The 18,958-nt window shown below is 34.9% G+C and overlaps 1 protein-coding gene across 7 annotated transcripts in view; it reads left to right on the plus strand.

Annotated features, from left to right (window-relative positions):
• HERC4 (HECT and RLD domain containing E3 ubiquitin protein ligase 4) overlaps nt 1–18,958 on the plus strand; it is a 136,766-nt gene that overhangs the window by 112,309 nt on the left and 5,499 nt on the right. For 6 of the 7 annotated variants that reach the window (XM_027130085.1, XM_027130084.1, XM_027130086.1 and 3 more), the window contains 4 exons: nt 10,829–10,995; nt 11,645–11,711; nt 14,133–14,215; nt 17,609–17,792. In XM_027130085.1, coding sequence (XP_026985886.1) covers nt 10,829–10,995; nt 11,645–11,711; nt 14,133–14,215; nt 17,609–17,792 — 501 coding nt within the window. Of the gene's footprint in view, nt 1–10,828; nt 10,996–11,644; nt 11,712–14,132; nt 14,216–17,608; nt 17,793–18,958 lie in introns of those variants that run through there. The other variant, XM_027130091.1, reaches the window with a different exon arrangement.

Raw genomic sequence — 18,958 nt, forward strand, 5'->3', positions numbered from 1 at the left:
TATTTAATCCTTATTAGTACAGTTCATATGGGAAAGAATTCTCTCTGTAGTTATTTTTCAAAAGAATTAGCATGCTCCAGTGGTGACAATTCATTTTTTGATTTTGTTTTCGAATATTATTATATATTCATGGACTTAAACATAGTTGATGTTTTTCAGTCTGTTGCAGTTATTATCTTCATTAATATTATCCCACTTTTGTCCAGGGAGAGCTCTTCAACTTGGCACCTGAGTCCTTTTGACACAATCTTAATACTGTTTAGTAGCTTCCTTGCTACCTGGTGTACTTGGTGTGATAAAATGTTCCAGACTTATACATTTATTGCCTAACAATACCAACCTTTCAACCAATATTATGATAACTGAAAATATAGTTGACCCTTGAACAACATGGATTTGACCTGTGTAGGTTCACTTATACGCCGATTTTTTTCAATAAATACATACTGTGATACTATACGGTCCTCAGTTGGTTGAATCTAAGGATGGAGGACTGACTATAAGATTGTACTCAGATTTTCGACAGCACAGGGGATCAGCGCCCCAACCCCTGAGCTGTTCAAGGGTCAACTGTAGTTTTGTTTTGTTTCATTTTTAAGTATTTTGCAGGGTTTTTTTGCCCTTTGAGTATACCCCAGGTGAGATACACAGGCAAATAACTGTGTTTTTTGTTTGTTTGTTTTAACATCTTTATAGTAACTGTGTTTTGATATCACTTGAAATTGGTACACTCTGTATCATTATACCAAGTAGATACACACGTAGGTTAACTTGTAGAATTTTTAATTTTTAGGGATTGCTTGTTTAATTTCAATTTAGTTTTATAGTTATATGAAATAGTTATAATAGTTCCAAAGTCAAGTCTACAAAATAACGTATCTAAAAAAGTATAACTTTTGTCTCTACCCCCTCCACTGTACTTCCTCCCTCCTCTTAAAGTTATTCTTTTCAAAAGGAATGTTACAGTTTAACCGTTTTTGAAAAAATAAATATAAGTACGTATGTAGTAGTATACCACATACCAATGTCAGTTTCCTGGTTTTAAGTATGGTTATTTAAGCTGTTATTATTGGGGAAAACTGAGTAAAGAGTACAGAGGAATTCTGTACTATTTGTGTAATTTCTTGTGAGTGTTAAAGTATTTGAAAATAAGAAGTATTTTTAAAAAGAAGTGCTATACTATACATGTTTTTTTCTTCATCAAGAAAGGGTATTTTATTTTACATGAGAAATTAAAGCATGTTTGCATGTTGTTGTGATGAATTACTCAGAAAGTAGAAAATCAGCTATGCAGGAGGGGATATCAGCTGCAGGAGCACAGTCCTTAAATTGTGAAGAAAAGATGCAGATGAGTATGCTAGTGGAGGATTGACTCTAATCAGACACATAGATCCATAATATCATGAGAGAAAGCCAAGTATATATGTAAGTACAAATCTTCTGGTAGATTTGATGGTGGGAGGTTGTGCAAGTTCTCTTAGAATTATTTCTACTTTACAGTGAAATAAGACGCAAGTTTGTTAGAAAGTTCGAATAGGGGGAAGGTTGTTGGAGGTTTGAAGAAGAAAGGAGAAAGAGTGAAATAATCACTTAGGGGAGTGGGAAAATAAGATGACCATGTAAATAAATACAGGGTTAGACTGGTGGCATTGGAGGCCCATTTGAAACGTACGTTCATGAATTTTAAAAGGAGACCAATCAACATGGTTGTGTTTATTTTCTTTAGTCACATTTAGCTGCTTAGGTAGAGGTAAAAATGAAACAGACAGTTGATTTAACTAGGTTGTGGTTTTAGCAAGTGAGTATAAACAGAAGGGAAGAAAGAGCAGGGGAATGATTGATTATCTTGATGGATTATAGAATTTAAGCTTTGTAAGGAGGAAAATGTAAGGACTTGGTTGGGAGGTGATGATTTTTTAAAAAGTAGTGTGGTTAATGGCTTGTAGTTGCTGGTGGAGTTGAGTTGTAGTGTGAGTCAAAGTATTGGGGGGGGTGAGTTACAAAGTAAGAAATGATGGTCAGATAGGGAATGCTTAAAATTTGGGTGGTTGCATTTAAATATAAAATATGACCATGGGAATGGGTGTCTGAGATGTGATGGGAGGACAAGACGGTTGGAAATTTTTTGTTGGAAAATTGCAGTTTAAGGAACTGAGAGGCTAGTGTGTTGGATGCCTTTTTTGGCCCGGGTATTGAAATCGTCAAAAACGATGGCAGGAATAGTGGTAGAAAAAGAAAGCAAAAGATAGTGCCAGAATCTGTGAATGAGTGCACTGTGAATGTCTGTAGATGTCAGCACAAGGAACAGTAGCAGGGAAAATGGTCAGTTGGCATGTGTTTGACAGAAGCTGGGATTTTAAGAAGGCAAATGGAAGGAGGTCTAGAAGGAGTGAAGAGCCAGGAGACCTCTCTCTAGGCCTGGTTGTATGAGGGGTTGGAAGGTTAAACAAACACCATTTATTATGAGCTGCAGGGGAAACAGCATCTTCAGGAGACAGCCTTGTTCATTTAGAAAAGGGGCAAGGAGAATTTGGAGAAGTTTAGGATATAGGCAGTTTTCCAAATGATAGATTGTGAGTTCCAGAAGAGAGAAGGGGTCTGGTGGAGCAGGGACAGTTAGTAACATTGTATCAGATTTTAGGGCCTGTACACTGCCACATGGAAGTGGGATTAGGGACAACTTGTGAGTTTTTAGGCCTCCTTTGTTGACAGTTAGGCATGTAAGACATGGTTGAATAGTCCTGATGGCCTCTGAGGTAGGTGGACAATCTGTTCAAATTATGGTCTCTTTCTTGGCGCTGATCTCTTAGGGCAGTTTGTAGTGGTGTAGCAGATAGAATTTGAAGAGTGTCCGTGGGGTGGAGGCCTGTCTGCCAGGAACACAAAGAGTTCTATGGGCCTCTATTCAGTTCTGCAGAAAGGTAATGTTTTGAGACCAGGGGAGGGGCAGTCGTAACAAGCTTTATTGTATATCTTTGTGGGTTTTTTTGGCCGTGCCCTTGAGCCATGCGGGATCTTATTTCCCTAACCAGGGCTCAAACCCATGCCCCCTGCAGTGGAAGTGCGGAGTCCTAACCACTGGACCAGCAGGGAATTCCTTGTGGATCTCTTATACCTTTTCAGTTATATCTTGATTTGGGCAATCGGAGCCCCATAGAGCTGCTCTTCTGTGTACTTTTGACATGTTCCCATTATTCTTTAATTATTCATTACATTTGGTACAGAAAATGTTCCAGGCTCATTTTGTGTTTTCTCTACCCCAGTCCTGGCATTAGCCATTTCTCCTAAGAGCCCTGACTTCTTTAAGTATAAAATGGTATTTAGAAGTCAAGCTCTGGATGCTACGTGTATTCATTGCTACCAAGGAGTCATTGCTTTCAGAGTCTCACAGCAGACAGAACTAGGAACTATATGTATGTATACACACATGGCATACATCTCCTGGATTTCAACATGTAGGATATTTATATATATGTATACATGTACACACACATATTTGTGTGTGTATATATATACATACACACATGTTAAAAACCATGAGATGATACTGACACCTCTAATTCTATACAAACACCACAGAGTTTACTTTAGCCTTCTCCCTTTCCATTTTATGTGACTTAAATCACTAGTGAGAAACTTAACAGCCATCATCTTCCAGGTATTTACTCAGTAAGTAGCTAGTCTTCTGGTTACATTGGCCAAAAGCTTAGCCCCAGACATACTGGACCACCTCCTCAGAGAAGGTGTAGGAAGGAAGGAGGAAGGCAGAGGGCTATATGTTCTTTTTAATTTAATATTATTTTTAATGAGGTAAAATTCACATAACATAAAAGTCATCATTTTAAGAATTTTAAAATGTACAATTCAGTGGCATTTAGTACATTCACAGTGTTGTGCAACCATCACCACTCTCCAGTTCCAGAACATTTCATTACCTCAAAAGGAAACCTGTAGACATTAAGCAGTTTCTCCCCATTTCCTTCTTCCTTCAGTTTCAGACAATCACTGCTTTACTATCTATCTCTGTGGCTTTGTCTATTCTTGATATTTGCTGTTAATGGAAACCATATAGTGTATGGCCTTTGGTGTCTGGCTTCTTTCACTTAGGATAATGTTTCCGAGGCTCATCCATGTTGTATCATGTGTCAGTACTTAATTCCTTTTTATAGTTGAATAATGTTCCATTATATAGATATACCACATTTGTATATTCATTCATCAGTTGATGGACATTTGGGTTGTTTACCTCTTTTGGCTAAATATTATGAATAGTACTGCTGTGAAAACTTGTGTACATGTTATTGTTTGCAGTTATTTTGGGTATATACCTATGAATGGAATTGTTAGGTTATGTGATAATTCTGTTTGACTTTTTGAGGAACCACCGAATTGTTTCCCACAATGGCTATACCATTTTACATTCCCATCAGCAATACATGAGGATTACAATTTCTCTACAATCCTGGTCAACATTTGCCACTTTCCTTTAAAAATATATATATATGTGTGTATATATATATATATATTTAAATATATTTTATATATGTATTTCTGTATTTTTCTTATTATGATAGTGGGTATGAAGTGGTATCTCGCTGTGGTTTTTTAAAATTAATTAATTAATTTGTTTATTTTGGCTGCACCGTGTCTTAGTTGTGGCACGTGGGATATTTGCTGTGGCATGTTTACTTGTGGCATGCAGGCTTCTTAGTTGCGGCATGCATGTGGAATCTAGTTCCCTGACCAGGGATTGAACCTGGGGCCCCCTGCATTGGGAGCGTGTAGTCTTACCCACCGGACTACCAGGGAAGTCCCTCTCATTGTGATTTGATTTGCATCCCCTACTGGCTAATGATGTGCTTGTTTGGCCATTTGTATGCCTTCTTTAGCAAAATGTCTTTTTTTAAGTCTTATACACTTTTTTAATTGGCTTGTTTTTCTTTTTGTTGCTGAGTTTTAGGAGTTCTTTTATGTATTCTGGATGCTAGACCCTTGTCAAATATATGATTTGCAAATATTCTCTCCCAGTGTATGAATTATCTTTTTACTTTCTTGCTAGTGTCCTTTGATAACAAAAGTTTTAAATTTGGGTGAAGTCTTTTTTTTTTTTTTTTTGTCTATTATGTTATTGCTTGTGCTTTTTGGTGTTATAACTAAGAAACCATGGACAAATTCAGGGTCATGAAGATTTACCCCTGAGTTTTCTTCTAAGAGTTTTATAGTTTTAGCTGTTATATTTAGGTCTTTCATCTATTTTGAGTTCATTTTTGTCCATGGTGTGAGGTAAGAGTTCAACTTCGTTCTTTGCATGTGAATACCTGGTTGTCCCACCATTGTTTGTTAAGTCTTGGCACCCTGTTGAAAATTAATTGACTGTAGCTATATGGATTTATTTCTGGACTCTCAATTTTATTCCAGTGGTGTATATGTCTATTCTTAATGCCAGTACTACACTGTCTCGTTTACTATAGCTTTGTAGATTTTAAAATTGGAATGTGTGAGTTCCCCCACTTCGTTCTTCTCATTCAAGATTCTTTTGACTATTAGCGGTCCCTTACAATTCTGTATGAATTTTACAGTTAGCTTTTCCATTTCTGCAAAAAAGGCCATTGAGGTTTTGATAGAGAATGCATTGAATCAGTTTGGGAAGTATGGCCACCTTAACAATATTATCTTCTAGTCTATGAACATTAGATGTCTTTCCAGTTATTTAGGTCTTTTAATTTCTTTCAGCAATGTTTTATAGTTTTCAGTGTACAAGTCTTACACTTCCTTGGTTAAATTTATTTCTCAGTATTTTATTCTTTTTGATGCTATCGTAAATGGAACTATTTTATTTTTAGTTCATTGCTACTGTGTAGAAATAGAGCTGATTTTTTGTGTTGATCATGTGCTGAATTCATTTATTAGCACTAATAGTTTGTTTTGTGCATTCTTTAGGATTTCTGTATACAAAATCATGTCATCTATAAATTCAATAGATTTAATTTTACTTCTTTCTTTCCAGTTTGTATACCTTTATTTCTTTCTCTTGTCTGATTGCCCCACCTTGAACTTCCAGTATGCTTTCAAATGCAAGTGGTGACAGTGGACATGCTTCTCAATTTTTCCTGATCTGAGTGGAATGTCAGCTGTGGGTTTTTCATAAATACCTTGAATCATGTTAAGGAAATTCCCTTCTATGCCTAGTTTACTGAGTTTTTTATCATGAAGGGGTGTTGGATTTTATTCATATGTTTTTTTCTGCATCAGTTGAGATGATCATGTGGTTTCCTTCCTTCATTCCATTATGTGATATATTACATTGGTTGATTTTCTTATGTTGAACGACATTGCAGTCCTGGGATAAAGCCCACTTGGTCATGGTGTGTAATCCTTTTAATGTGCTGCTGGATTCAGTTTCCTAGTATTCTGTTGATGATTTTTCTGTTCTTATTTGTAAGGAATACTGCTGTATAGTTTTCTTTTGTGTGTGTGTGTGATGTCGTTGTCTGGCTTTGGTGTCATGGTATACCTGACCTCATAGAATGAGTTAAGAACTGTTTCCTTCTCTTCCATTTCTTGGAAGAGTTTGAGAATGATTGGTGTTAATTCTTCTAAATGTTTGGTAGAATATGGTCTCAGGTTTTTGTTGGTTGGAAGGTTTTTGATTGATGATTCAGTCTCTTGTTATAAGTTTCTTTAGGTTTTCTAATTCTTCTAGTGTCAGTAGTTTGTGTGTTTCTAGGAATTTGTCCATTTCATCTGGATTATCTATTTTGATGGCATGCAGTTATTCATAGTATTCTCTTATAATCCTTTTTATTTCTCTGAGGTTGATAGTAATGTCCACACTTTCGGTCCTGATTTTAGTAAGTCTTCTCTCTTTTTTTCTTGCTCATTCTAGCTAAAGGTTTGTTAATTCTGTTAATCTTTTAAAAGAATCACCTTGGGGCTTCTTTGGTGGCGCAGTGATTGAGAGTCCGCCTGCCGATGCAGGGGACATGGGTTCATGTCCCGGTACGGGAAGATCCCACATGCCGCGGAGCAGCTGGGCCTGTGAGCCATGGCTGCTGAGCCTGCGTGTCCGGAGCCTGTGCTCCGCAACAGGAGAGGCCACAACAGTGTGAGGCCCGTGTACCGCCAAAAAAAAAAAAAAAAAGAAAAGAATCACCATTAGGTTTTGTTGCTTTGTGTATTGCTTTTCCATTCTCATTTCATTTATCTCCACTTTAATCTTTATTATTTTCCCCCTCTGCTAGGTTTGGGTTTGGTTTGCTCTTCTTTTTGTAGCTCCTTAGGATATAAAGTTAGGTTATTTATTTGAGAAATTGTTTCTTTTTAATTAATTAATTTTTTTATTTGGCTGCATCGGGTCTTAGTTGTGGCACACAGGATCTTCGTTGTGGTGCGCGGGCCTCTCTCTAGCTGTGGTGCGTGGGCTCAGTAGTTGCAGTGCACGGGCCCAGTAGTTGTGGCACACGGGCTCCAGAGCACGTGGGCTCAGTAGTTGTGGCACGCAGGCTCTCTAGTTACGGCACATGGGCTTAGTTGCCCTGTGGCATGTGAGATCCTCATTCCCCGACCAGGGATCGAACCTACGTCCCCTGCATTGGAAGGCAGATCCTTAACCACTGGGCCACCAGGGAAGTCCCCTCATTTTTAATAGATGTTTACAAATATAAAAACTTCTTTTTGAACACTGCTTTCCCTGCATTCCATAAGTTTTTGTGTGTGTATTTTCATTTTCAGGAGTCTCTTAAGTATTTTCTGATTTCCCTTGTGATACCTTCTTTGACCCATTGGTTTTTTTAAGAGTGTGTTGTTTAATTTCCACATCTTTGTGAATTTTCCATATTTCCTTCTGATATTGATTTCTAGTTTCATTCCATTATGTTCTGAAAAGATATATTTTATGATTTTAATCTTCTTAAATGTAGTCTTTTAAAATTTATTGTTTTTCTTTGTTTCCCATAATACCTCTTATTCATCCAGTTTTCTTGTGTTTGTTTCTTTTGTCTTTTTCTTGTGGTTCTTGGCTGTTTATTATTTTAGAGTGTGACACTGAAATGCTACCTAGATACTTTATGTGTATGGGCACTGTGTACTGGCCCTATTCATAGAGTGATTAGGTGGGGGCCTCTCAAGGGCAAACCCTCAAATGTCAGCATATATAAGTTTTTTATTTTTTGTGTTTACAGGAAAGGTTGTAGCCCTGGCTGTCAGTGTTCTAGTAGTGTTCCAAACACTGCAAAGGGAAGCTAGGATTCTCACTGTTCACTGTACAGACCTTCATTTGATCCCTTTGTTTTTCTTTTTTTTTTTGTTTTTCTTTTTTTTTTTTGCGGTACGCGGGCCTCCCACCACTGTGGCCTCTCCCGTTGCGGAGCACAGGCTCCGGACGCGCAGGCTCAGCGGCCATGGCTCACGGGCCCAGCCGCTCCGCGGCACGTGGGATCCTCCCGGACCGGGGCACGAACCTGCGTCCCCTGCATCGGCAGGCGGACCCTCAACCACTGCGCCACCAGGGAAGCCCAATCCCTTTGTTTAATGCAGCACCCTGACCATCAGCTACCTCAGATTTCAGAGCCTCTTTAGTTCATCCTTTCCAAAAAGGCAACAACCTTTCCACCAAGCATCCTATTTTCAACCCCACTCTGATACCTCTTTCAGATTCTTACGTTTTACTAACTGAGCTACCTGGACTACCTCTGACTTTACAGGTATTAATTGGCACTTCCAGTTCCTGAGCCTACAGGACAGATGAACTTGTTTTTTACTGGCTTTCCTCTAAAAGCTACTGTTTCAGTTTTTTCTGCTTTACCGAAACAGACAAGCTATCCATTTACTTCTCATATTTTGAAATATTGAAATCTCTTTAGTGCTGTTAAAACCCTCCCCTATTCTTTTTTTCTTGTGGGTTTATGCCATTTTTAATCCTTTATTCTCACTTAGAGGGATTTCTGGAAGAAGAGAGATTAACACATATTCAGTCTGCCCTACTTAAGAAGGACTTTCTAAACTTCAACATAATGTAGGACATCACAGAAGAAAAAGTTTAATTTGACCAATGAAAAATATGATATAACAAAACATAAAAAGCATATATGTAACAAAGATGACACAGGGTAATAACCCTGACATATGATGAATTCAGATACAAATATATAAGTAAACACTAGCCCCCAAAAGATAAATGGGCCAAGTATACAAAGAGGCATTTCACAAACACACAAATCCCTAATTTTCAGTATCACTAATAGTAAAAAAATATATAGTAAAACAAGTTGTCATTTTTTTAAATCAGAAATATGTTTTATGTGTCTGTGGTATGTGTATGCAGATGAAAATGTGGAAAGATAGTCATTTTCCTGGACTACAAATGGCGGTACAAACTAGAACAGTTGTGGAGGAAAAGAGTTTGATAGTATGCTTAACTTTCCTTTGACTTTGAAATTCTTCCTTGCAAAGCAGAATTTCTTCTAAGGAGGTATTCCAAACTACGGACCAAAATATATGCAAAAAAGATGCCCATCTTCTTTTGAAAATTACTAGCTAATTCGAATAATATTTATTGAGCCTTCACTGTGTGCTTCAGGAACTGTGCTAAAAGTATTTTACATACATTATTCCACTTAATCCTCACAACAACCATATGAAATTAATACTACTTTTATCTTGAAAACAGTGAGGCTAGATAATGAATGAACCAGGTCTGGAGCCCCAGATCTAGTTTAAAAATTGTTTGCTCTTAATTGTCATGCTTACTGAATTTCCTGTGACCATATGTTAATTCTCTAAAGATTACTGGGGTGGGAGAGGTGAGGGGAATAAGCATTGTTTTTAATATTTTAATAATCTAAATGTCCAACTATAGTTAAAATAGCTAACTTAGTAAGCCATGGAACTTTTATATGATATAATATGCAACCATTAAAAATTGTGTTCTGGAAGAATTTTTTTTTAATTAATTAATTTATTTTTGGCTGCTTTGGGTCTTTGTTGCTGCGCTCAGGCTTTCTCTAGTTGCAATGAGCAGGGGCTACTCTTCATTGTGGTGCGTGGGCTTCTCACTGCAGTGACTTCTTTTATTGTGGAGCATAGGCTCTAGGCACGTGGGCTCTAGAGCGCAGGCTCAGTAGTTGTGGCGCATGGGCTTAGTTGCTCCGCGGCATGTGGGATCTTCCCGGACCAGGGCTCGAACCCGTGTCCCCTGCATTGGCAGGTGGATTCTTAACCACTGCGCCACCAGGGAGGCCCTGGAAGAATATTTAATGACATAAGAAAATACTTGTGTTGTAATTAGAAAAATGAGAAAGCCTTAAGTATAATGTTTTAAATTATTTTTCTGAACTTACAGTAGATGGAAATACATTAAAAAAATTTTAAGTCGTTGTTTTTGGGTGTTTCTAAGTGATTGGATTACAGGTGTTTAATTCATTTTCTTCTTTAGGTTTTTTATTTTCCAAATTTTGAATGTGTATAATTTTTTAAATCAGAAAAAATGTTCTAGTAATCATTTCATTTATTAATGTAATGCTTGAAGATGTGAAAACGATTCTATTTCTGGGGAAAAAGCCAGTTGTGAAATTATATATTTAGTATCATCTCAACTAAATTTTAATTTTGTTTGTCCCAGAAAATACGTTGAATGCAAATGTGCAAAAATACTAACAGTGATATTGTCCCAGGGAGATGGGAATGAGAATGAACTTTTTTCCTATTATTCATTACTTTTTTCTGTGTCTCCAAAATTTTCTACCACAAGTATGTGTTTTTGTAATCAGAGAAAGTTTAATGTTTTAACTTGGAGAACAAGTCTTTACTTATTTTTCCCTTATAATTTTAGACATTTGAAGACAGTGATTTGTTCCACTTGATTGGTGTTATCTGTGGATTAGCAATTTATAATTTTACTATTGTGGACCTCCATTTTCCTTTGGCTTTGTATAAGAAACTGCTAAAAAAGAAGCCATCTCTGGATGATTTGAAAGAACTAATGCCTGATGTTGGGAGGTTAGTTGTAAAAAGTGGCAAGAGTGGGGTTTAGAAAATAGGAAATGGGGAATGTCCAGAAGCTTTCCTTTTAGGAATAATTATGTTTCTGTTGTTCTTGTTGAATTTCCAAAATAAACTAATAGCCCTTCTAATAAAGGAAAACCCATTGTGTTACTCAGACTGAGAATTTTCTGCTGAAAGCGTTATGTGTATAAAACCATGTACTGAATTTTTAGTTTAACAATACTTTGTGAATATCTGATAATAAATTTAGGAAGGTAATGTTTCCTGAATGTAGTTAAATGATTTATTTGGACTTTTACTTCTAATCACCTTCATTCCTACATGTAATATGTAAAGTTTCTTTTTATTTATTACATAAAATGGAATAAAAATTGTATATAAATAAGAACAAGTGTTGCAAATAGGTGGATACATGCTTTTGTATTCAAAGCAGGAGATGAAAGCCTTAGAGTAGGTTTTTTTTCCTTCAGCATTGTTTATAAGTTTTCCATTGTATATCCACCATTCTGAAACAAATATAAAAGTACAAATTAACAAACAGATTTGATCAAGAATGAATGAAAATATATACTTAGTCATAAGCAAAATAGTCAAAATACTCAATAATATTTTACTTCAAAGAAACATACATATTGTTTTTCAGAAGCATGCAACAGTTACTGGATTATCCAGAAGATGATGTTGAGGAAACATTTTGTCTTAATTTTACGGTAAGATGAAAAGACATAGAGTAGCCTGAGTGTTCATCATCCCTTTTTATTTATCAGCTGTGCCTTATGATTTTTCTTTATTTTAATGGATGGTATTCTTAAAGAACCCTTTAGCTAACATTTATTGAGCATTAACTATATGCTAGTCACAGTACATGCATTATTTCATTTAATCCTCATAATCCCAAGAGATAGGTATTATTATCCTTATTTTACATATAAAGAAAACTGAAAACAATCATCACACTTCAGAGATAGTATTTGTATCCAGCTCTGTGACTTCAAAGCCTATGTTGTTTAACATTATACTAAAGATCTTTACAAATACAAGGGGTCCTCTTTATTAAAGTGTTCATTTTTTGAGTCTGCAATTACAAGAATGTTTAGAGAAGCATAGGTTATTGTAACATGAAAATATTCACTAGTGAATTTGCCACCTAAAAGATTAATTCCCACTCAGATATCCCTTTCACACTAACATTCATCCTTGCCTATTTAATCTTACGGTTGGATGCAATACAAATACAAATACATTGGAATATTATTTGGAAGATGAAATTGCAAATCTTATAAAAGATGCAGAACTTAATTCTCTGAGAGGGGTGTTCAGTAAATCATCCAGTTACATGCAAAGCCATTGACAAATGAGAATCTGGCAGAAGTAGACTAGTTGACAACTAAAGAAGAGAAAATCAGCAAGGATTATAAGTTACTTCAGAAGTAACAATTTCAGTATTATAAATTAGACTCTTGGGAAAATGGTAAAACCTTCAGTTTTTCTTTTTTTATGTCTTTTCAAAAACTTTGTTTGTCCCCCAACCCTAAACAGTTCTCTTTGTGTTTTTATGGTCAAAACTGACAAAAGATACCATATTCCACTATCACACAACTTGCCAAAAAATTATATGCCCCCTCAATAAAGTTTATCCATTCTTTGATCATTTTAAGAATTGGCACATAGTTTAGTTGTAAGAAAATTTGATAGATTTAGGGGAAATAAGTTAATTTATTTTAGTAACGTTTAATAGTTTTCAAGAAAAAAAATTCTCCTTGGACTTCTGTTTACTATGAAATTTTAGTTCTCCTTTTCAGTTGATTCACTTATAACCATGTCAGTTATCATTGAATCTTTACTGTTCATCTCAATTGACTGAAACATTGGGTTCCAAGCAATTTAATTTCTGATTTATCAATCACCAAGTTTGTGAATGCTTAGTATATCTAAGAACTGTGGTAATTGAAACATTCCTTCCTACTACCATTTCTTTCCCAGACGTTCAGTGGCTCTTTATTACTTGTAGAATAATAGCTTTATAATGGACTTAAAAGACCTTTGTAATCTGGCTTTCTTTCTAACTTTCATTGTATCCTTCCATTCATACTGCATTTTGTCATGTCTCACAATATTCTTTTATATACCTTACCATCCCTGCTTTTTAGGGGCATACTTTTTTTTGATATTTGCTCTCATATCTATTCTTTTGTTCAGTCTCTGTACTCAGTCAGAAATTTCCACCCTCTCCTAATCTTTCAGAGCCCTACTTAACCCTTCCAGGTGCTTTTCAAATGACATTTCTTCCTCAAGGTTTTTAATACTTCCTCTAGTTAGAAGTAAGTTTTCTTTCTTCTGTGGTCTGGTAGTATTTTGTTCATGTCTGTATTATAGCATTGATTTTATTATAATGAGTTGTTTACATATCACATTTCTCCTCTTTTATTAGATAGTAAACTCCAGAGCAGGGATTTATTCATCTCTTATCATCCCACTCCCACCATAGTGTTTTATAGACAACAGATACTAAAAAAAATGTTTTAAAAGAAGAGGATAATATTCCAAAAAAAAGGGAATAGGAAGAAGAAAGATTCAAAGGTGGGAATGGTAACATTAGGAAAATGAGTACACTAGTAAGGGAAATTAAAAGTTTCAAAATAACCGACTCTTTATAGACCAAATTAATGGCAAACTGGAAGAACAACTTGTAATTAAGAATGCAGCAAGGAAGAATTCAAGAGTAGCAGCTATCATGTGGGAAGAATGCATAGCTAGTCTAAACTGAATGCATTCTGACTTCGAGTCTTTCACTTGTCCGTGGAAAACATCCTTTCTAATATTTTACTCCTATAGTGACCCTTCTGAAGTTTTACACATGATAAATACTCAGTTTCCTGTTTTTAACAAACCAAACACTTGTTGATTTGTAATTAGTTAGTCAAGGTAGGATTTCAAACTGCCAGAGAAGATGAAGATTTCTAGTTGTGGCTTTATGCAGAATTCACAAATAAGCTTATGGTAGCAGAATTTTACTGCAAATTTATTACTTCTTATATTTAATGAGAGAAAGGTAGATTATAATAATAGGTTATTAAAATAATCTAATAAGTTTTGAGTCTGACATTGACTTTTTTTAAAAATTTAAATAGATCACAGTTGAAAACTTTGGTGCAACAGAAGTGAAAGAACTGGTTCTAAATGGTGCAGACACAGCTGTTAACAAACAAAATCGGTAAGTGAATTATAAGCAGCATCAGTGGTAGTAAAAAGATTCAGTAGGCATTTTCTTCTGTATTTAGAAATATGTCACAACCTTAAGTTTTTACTCAGATAAAACTTATTTTGAATGGTAAGGACGTAATTAATCTTCCTTTTGCTCCTTTTAAGACATTAATAAAGGGATTAAAAGATCATTAACAACAAGAACAAAGAGAAGGGAGAGGAGACAACAGCAAACTCGTTTTTGGAAGCTAGAAGCCAGTGGTGCCTAACTTCAGCCAGCCAGAAAAAGCTGCAACATAAGATGGACTGGGAGCCAAGAAGGCAGACAGTTCATATTGCAGAACAGAGGCCTCAGGCACTGAGAATAAAAAACAGGTTAAAATGTGTATGTCTGTGGAGTTTAAGGGGAAGCTGGAAACAGAAAGATTGGCTGTTATAAGAAGCAGTTAGAAACCCATTTCCCTTAGTACACAAGTAGCTGGCAACTTCCCCTCTCCAGCCTAGGCAGATTGGAAACTTACATTCTGGGGAGATTGAACTAAAGGAACTGTGGATTTGAGGGCAGTTAGGTACAGCCAGGGACAAAGGGCTGAAATGAAAACAGGGAGATTAAGTGACAGTCTACAGCTCCCTCCTCCTTGACACTCTATATTGGAGGATTCTTCTCTGGGAAAACTGCCTAACTTTTAAATGTAAGTGAATAACCAAAGATCAGTAGACATTTAAGAAAGGACCAAAACAGTGAAAAAGAATGCCAAGGAAATACAAACAGTGTAGGATGAAAAACAAAACTTCAATGAAAATTGAAATCAGTATCCTCAAGATGGTAAGAGTAGCATCCATAAGGATACTATTAAAAACTGAAAAAAATTCACTGAAGGAAATGGAATGAATGAAATTTGTTAAAGAAATGGTACGAAAAAAAACTTCCCAGAACTGAATGACATGCCTTTTAAGATGGAAAGCATGTGAACTGAAAAAACATATGCCAAGGCAAAAATACATGAAATTTCAAAACCCAAAGAAAAAGGGACCCTAAAACCTTTCAGAAAAAAAAAAAGCAGACCATACGCAAAGAATTAAGAATCAAAATAACATCAGGCTTCTAAAGAATGACACTGAAGCTAGGAGATCAAAATTCTGGGAAAAAATTATTTTTAACATAGAATTCTATATTGAAACTATCGAGTATGTGGTATATAAAAACATTTTTATACATGCAGAGTCTCAGAGAATTTACTTCCAGCGCATTTTTCTTAAGAATGTGTGGAGGATATGTCCTACCAAAACAAGGAATTGAACCAAGAACGAGGAAGACAGGGGATCCAAAAAAAAACAAATAGGAGAGACAAAGAGGAACAGCAGTGTGTACATGATTTAGAAAGAGCAGTCAGTCTGCGGTAGATCAAGAAGATGGAGGGCTCCAGGAGGAATGTCTTCAGGAGAAAAATGCAACCTAAAATATTTGAATGAATCTAGAGGAGATTGACATTTCTGTTGAAGTTGGAGATGAGGTAGCAACCTAAGGGAAACAAAAGTTCTTTTTAAGAAAAGTAATCATAGAATACTCCCTAGCTGAATATTCATAATCATAAAAATGTTAACAATAAATATTGAACCAGTATTCACTGCATCAGATAATATTTATAATTGTAAATCAAGGAATAACAATAGAACTGTGTTGTTGAAGTTTGAAGGTAAATATCAGAAGGAATAGCAAAAATAGTTAACAAATAGTTTTCTTCAAATTGCCAGGGACTTGATCCAAATGATTATAATCCTGATTCTACTACTTAGAAGCTGTATAACTAAGTTTAGGTAAATTAGTTTATGTCTTCATGCCTCATAGTCTCTTTTTCCATAAAATGGGATGATAAATTATACATACTTCATGGGGTTATTTTGAGGATTAAATGAGGCGATAATTTTAAAATGCTTAGAGTAGTACCTAGCACATGTATGTGCTCAGTAAATGTTGGCTGTTAGGATTATTACTGTTCGACATTTTAAAATGTATATACTTCTACTTTGATAAAAAATAAAGCTGTTTTAAAAATAATGTGAAAATAATTTAGGTCTTTCTACTTACCCTTTAAAAAAAAGCTTGGTTTTGAAAAACTTTGACTATGATTTAGAAAGATTGTTTTTTTCAGCTTTTAAAGTTTCTATTGTTGGACTAATTCTTTAAGTTTCTAACAAATATTGTTTCCCATAGGTTATTTAGAAGTAATTTAAAGAATTTTGATCTTTGTACTGCCAGTCCCTAGTTACATAATGAAAGTGTTGAAGGCAAAAATGTTAGCCCATAAAACAATTTAACCTTTTGTACTTAAGAGACTTAACTAGTATAAATTTGACTTTCTCATTAGATTAATTATAAAATTATGCATTACAAAATTATCTGTTTCTTCTCATCAGAACCTTATGCTGATAAGCATATGCTATTATTAATTTTTCCTTAGGGCCACCCAGTTTTATAATATCCTCCTTTAACCTTTTTTTTTTTCCCTCTTTGTAAATTTAGTTTGGTATTATTTTAAACTTTGCTAAAATGATTATCTGTAGATGACTAAATTTACCACTATTCCCATTTATAGAATCATCCTTTTTAATTTGGAAAACAAGAGTATGAAATATCGAAATCCTCTAGTACCCATTCTCATTATTGGTTTGACCAGATAGCTCATAAAGTGTTTGTGGCTAACAGAACAAATTGAATAAAATAGTAGTTCTAATTACTGGGTAAAGGGGTTTCCTTTTGTATCATAACAGGAAGAAAAGCATCCAAAGTGTTCATGTGTATGTGTGTATTTATATGTATGTGCACATACATTTGAAAAGAAACTGCACTTGTAATCTTTAATGATTATCCTTAAAGAATACTTAGTGTCCCTGTTGGGTTTTTAGTTTTTTAAATAAATTGTGTTATCAGATTCCTTGAAACCCAAGGAAAAACAGACTGTAGTCTGTCAAATAGTCTGAATCCCAAAGCTCTCATTTTTTTTGGTCACCTAGTATTTTTAAGAGGTTATTCTTTTTAGGGATGTATGTGGAATGGTATGTATAAATTCTGAATAATTTGTGAATTTAAAAATTTTTTTATAGCCATTTGTATCATCATTCTCCCCATTAGGAAATGAAATCTTTCACTTAGAAATAGCCTAAGAATGGCTGTAAATGAGAGATTGTACATGCCTCATAGATATACCAGATTTTTGTATAGAAAGAATAATAGACTTCTTCATAAAGACTTTGTCCCTTTGAACCTTACTCATACTTTCTCAGTTTTATACATAAGTAGCAAAAAGTACAGCTGCATTCAAAGTTTTAATAAGACTTCAATATGTATTCTCTATAAAAAATGATTTTTATATTCTGTGCATGTGTGCTTTTTCATTTCTAGGCAGGAGTTTGTTGATGCTTATGTGGATTACATATTCAATAAATCAGTGGCTTCCTTATTTGATGCTTTTCATGCGGGCTTTCATAAGGTCTGTGGAGGAAAAGTCCTTCAGCTCTTCCAGCCTAATGAACTACAAGCAATGGTTATTGGAAATACAAATTATGACTGGAAGGAACTGGAAAAGGTAGGGGAAAACAAATCTCTGATATTGTTTAAATGGAAAGGCAAAAGGAAAACATGGCTTGTTGATGGAAATCTTGCTCTTTCATTTATTATTTTCCATTTTACACTATTTAGTACTATCGTTTTTATAGGAAAACACTGTACCCTTCTTACTCCACAATGAATGAATTTTAATTATATGAATTAGATAGCATTTTTATATCTCTGGTATTGGTGGTATTCATATAGAAAAATATTATCTATGACAGAGGCTGAATAGAAGCCCCAGCTAAAACTGAATGGGCTTTCATTCTGCCTCAATCCTAGGAAAACCATTATGAAAAGCACTCACAGTGATTACGATCTTTGTTTCCTTTTTTTCTGATTAGTCTCAATGTTAAGTTTTTTATCAGAGAATAAATAATACTCATGATTTTCATTACTGATGCCTTAACCAATACAGGAAACTTTAGGGAGAAGATGGGGAATTTTTAAACAACTTTTTTCTTTTCCTTCTTTTCTATACAAGTAATTCTCAGATATTTCTTCAGCTAAACATTTAGTGAAAAGTGCTACGTTAGGTCAACTTTAAGAAAGATGTATGCAGGGTTGATCTGTACATTTTTCCATCTTTGTAATCTAGCAACCTCTGATACAGCTTTTGCATTAGTAGTTCTATACTGTATACCTGTTAAGTTAGCTAACATTAAAAAATACGTTATTAAGTCTAACAAGGATACAAAGCATTGGGAACTTTCATACATTGCTGTTGAGAATACAAATGATACAGCCACTTTGGAAACAGTTTGACATTTTCTTATAAAATTAAACATATATTTGTTACATTCTCTAGCAGTTCCATTCCTAGATATTATGTTCACACAAAAATCTGTAAACAAGGGAGGAAAGAAGCATTATTGTTTAATGGGTACAGAGTTTCAGTTTTGGAAGATGAAAAGCTTCTGGAGATGGAAAGTGGTGATGGTTGCATGTAATGCCAATGTATTTAATGCTACCAAACTGTACACTTTAAAAAGGTTAAGATGATCAGCTTCAGGTTATGTGTATTTTACTACAAGTTTTTTTTTTAATTATGTTTTTAAAAATCTGCAAACAAGTCAAACAACACAGATATCCTTCAGTGGGTGAATGGATAAACCAACTGTGCTGCATCCATACAGTAGAATA

The sequence above is a fragment of the Aethalodelphis obliquidens genome, unplaced genomic scaffold (genome assembly GCF_003676395.1).
Source record: "Aethalodelphis obliquidens isolate GAN/ISIS:26980383/991018 unplaced genomic scaffold, ASM367639v1 scaffold37, whole genome shotgun sequence".
NCBI lineage: Eukaryota > Metazoa > Chordata > Mammalia > Artiodactyla > Delphinidae > Aethalodelphis > Aethalodelphis obliquidens.